Source organism: Charadrius vociferus, unplaced genomic scaffold (genome assembly GCF_000708025.1).
Source record: "Charadrius vociferus isolate BGI_N301 unplaced genomic scaffold, ASM70802v2 scaffold291, whole genome shotgun sequence".
Lineage (NCBI taxonomy): Eukaryota > Metazoa > Chordata > Aves > Charadriiformes > Charadriidae > Charadrius > Charadrius vociferus.
Window position 1 is genome coordinate 85,878 of NW_009646958.1, and position 3,307 is coordinate 89,184.

Sequence of the window (3,307 nt, forward strand, 5' to 3'; positions counted from 1 at the left end):
GGCGCTGGCCGGGCCACAGGCCCCGCCATCAGGGCTGCCCGGGAGCCTCCTGGCCGTGTCGGCCCAGCTGAACGCCTGCCGCACTGCCCTGCGCCTCTTCGACGACTTCGCCATGCTCAGCTACAGCTGTGGCTATGGGCTGGGCCCCAAGGTGAGCGCGGGGCATGGGGTGCAGCGGTAGCCTTCCCGACCACACCGCAGTCGCCAAGGGCTGTCCCCCGTGCTCCCCGCAGGATGAGGATGGCCTGGTGCGGGGGCTGTCGGTGCTCTGCAACCTGGCGAACCAGCTCTACTACCCCTGCGAGCACATCGCGTGGGCGGCTGATGCCGGCATCCTCCGCGTGGGCTCTCAGAAGTGGTGGACTCTGAGCACGGCGCTCTGGGCCTTCTCCCTCCTCCTGGGAATCCTGCGGTAAGGCTGGCTGGGGTGCCGCAGGCAGCGGTGGGAAGGAGACAGACAGGGAATGAATCGCATTCCCTGTAATCAGGGTAAAATGAAGGACCCTCTCTGCTGCAGAAGGGTGCTCATCCTCACGGATGTGGTTAATGCTAGAGAAAAAAACCTCCCCTTCGATGCTGTAGGAGAAATATAACTCTGTTGTCTTGTTTTCAGATCCCTGAGAATCTTGTTCCAGTTAAGAAGAAACCTCAGGCAGCACAAGCGGTATGATTTCCTTCTTGGGCTATACAGCTATTCTAGCCCAAACATATCTGTTCTCATTTGTGAGCTGTCACTAATTATTATTACATTATTGGCTATCAGTAATATTACACTTGCTTCCAGCAGTACATCTTTGCCTCTGAGTCAAAAGGAAATGAAAGCCAAAGCGAAGGCTGAAGTTTTGAGCATCCTCACAGACATGGCAGATCTCTCCAATGCAATCCACTGGCTGCCTCCGGGATTTCTTTGGGCTGGACGCTTTCCTCCATGGTTAGTAGGGCTCCTGGGGACCATATCTTCCCTGATTGGTATCTACCAGGCATCTAGAGGAGGAAATTCTGAAGCTGTATAAACCGTAATTAAGCTTCAGGAGCCTAATCTTTACATGGTAAAAATGCCTTTAGCGAGGCAGGGTGTATTTTAACTTTCTGGTGTTGATGATTGTGATTCCACTCATCCTGTAGTTGGGACTGTAGTCAAGATGTTTATTATAGAGAGGATTGTTTGCAGTTAACAATTTGTATCACTCTTCATCAGATAAACCTTTCAGGCGAATCCTCTGAAAATCAAGAAATCTCCTAGGAATGGTAAAATAGAGGGGAAAAAAGTCACTTCCTTCTTATGTCTCAGAAGACAAATACAACTCTCCAGTCTTCGCTGTCACTTAAAAGTGCACAAAGCCAGCGTTAGGCAGAAAAACGGCCACGGTTCTGTCACGCAAATCTTCTAAGGGACAGATCCTGTGAGTTCCACACTCAGTGCTTGGTGCCTGCTTTAACCAGGGAGGTGACCAACGTCGTGGGAGTTCCTGCTCAGATGTTTGGTGTTTGAGCCCCAGAGCAGACGCCCCAAGCACAAACAGGAGCAAGCAGATGAGGGAGGTGGTCGGGTTATTTTGTTTGCGACGGTTGTTTTTCTTTAGAAAGAAATAGCAACTGTAAGCAGTGCCTTGCGACTCTTTCTTCTAGTCTGTATTACTCATTTAAGGAGAAATACTGGAAATTGAGACTTCCCGGTTAAACCAGAAGCAGCGCTGAGCCTCCAGCTGTGTCTTTACGGAGTGCCACCGGGTGGAGCTCTTACCCCAGGCTCCGGCCACAGCCACTAGACTTTTTTTTTTTTTAAAAAGAAAAAGCAGCAAATTTATTAATCACCTTTCAAAGGACCAATCAAACCAATGCCAAGATGAGTTTTACAGTTATATTTCTAGGCGGTGCCAACAATAAACAAAACAAATACTTCAAAGGTGGCCTTGAGTGATCATTACTTCCGATAACTGGGCAAATGTCCTTTATCTGGTTCTAGAAAGCTCCAGAGAGTGCCGAGGCGGCAGAAAACGTTTGTGCTGTGTCGGCTGCAGCTCCCCATCTGTTACCAGCCTTCCTTCTCCTGAAACAATTCCGAGCACCTGACTAACTGTCATGGAAATGCATCTTTTGAAAACAGTTCTGCTTAGTCTGCGCGGTGCTTGTGCTCTCTGCAGCGCAGTATGGTACAGACTGCATTTCCAGGAGGTTTGACCTCTTTTTTGTGTGTGGTGGTGTTGTTGTTTTTGGCATGGAAATTATCTCCTGCCTGTGTTCAAAGAGCAGAGCGAGGTCTCGATACCCTTTATCCTTCGCCCCGTCTTTGCTGTTTATCTGGACCTTCACCCCGCCAAGTGCCACAGAAGACGCCTTCCTGACTGCGCTTAGAATTTGATGTCGGATTTACAAGCTGTGGTACAACTCGGAGGGTAGGCAGGCGTTATCTAGAAGAGACTCTCCTTTTTTCTCTAATCACGCCGCAGGTCTTGTGCCCGAACAGGCGGAGCACCCGGGTCCTGCTGCTGCGGGACAGCTGTAGCTGCTGCCCAGTCCTGTCACCCGCTGCGGTGGCTCATGCAGAAATTTAGTGTGGTTTTTTTTTTTTTTTAAATAAGAAATCAGATTTTATCTCTTTGTATTCTTAACCTCGTTAAACCATTCCTTCAGAACATGCTGTCCTCCTCAGCGTGAGATGAGGTGTAGCTATCACGATTGAAAATCACCTCAAATACACACACCTCTGATGCCAAATTAGCAAAACTAAACCACGCTTTTAATTTCCATGTAGAGAAAGGACGCTGTGAACTGGTCTAAGTGCGTTTGCTTCATCCACTTCCGCTCCTTCTGAGTGATTTTAAATTGCAGCTGGTGAAGCGCAGGACAAACTGAAACGTGCAAAGATAAAGCAAAATCTGGTAATTCAGAACTTCTGACATTGGCGTTTTCTGTAGAGTGGTTTTGGTCCCCACTGACACAGAATATTTAAGCACCTGTGGTGGCTACTGCTGACCACCCAGAGCAGCCCTCACTCTTTTTAAGCACAAGACCTTGCGTGGGCAGACCCGATTCTCCCCAAAATTGCTTTATTTCCCCCCTCTTTTCTGCTGCGACCATAACTGGGCACCCGCTTCGCCCCGTGCAGGAAAACATTTGCTGAGCAGGGCTGGTTTGTCCCGGCCGTGACCTCCCTTTGTCAGCAAGGCCGTTAGCGGACGAGCTGCCGATTCCAGCTCAGAAACCCCGACTCCGGCTTTTATGGCCCCTTTCTGGCCGGGTGACGCCATCAGCGCAACCGGGCAGGAATGGGTTAAGGGGCGGCGCATGCGCACACCCGCTCCCC

The 3,307-nt window shown here is 50.0% G+C and overlaps 2 protein-coding genes across 2 annotated transcripts in view; one reads left to right on the forward strand and one right to left on the reverse strand.

Moving 5' to 3' along the window:
* Positions 1-29, reverse strand: part of LOC104295433 (chromosome unknown open reading frame, human C19orf45) — a 4,509-nt gene extending 4,480 nt beyond the window's left edge. Inside the window, exon 1 of the mRNA XM_009895193.1 lies at positions 15-29. Within this exon, the coding sequence (XP_009893495.1) occupies positions 15-29 (15 nt within the window). The remainder of the gene's footprint in view (positions 1-14) is intronic.
* Positions 29-1,013, forward strand: PEX11G (peroxisomal biogenesis factor 11 gamma; the record flags this gene model as incomplete). Its single annotated transcript, XM_009895194.1, has 4 exons — positions 29-151; positions 234-412; positions 614-664; positions 788-1,013. Coding segments are annotated over 4 exons (579 nt in total), but the record flags the coding sequence as incomplete, so codon positions are not given.
* Between the last annotated feature and the right edge of the window lie 2,294 nt (positions 1,014-3,307).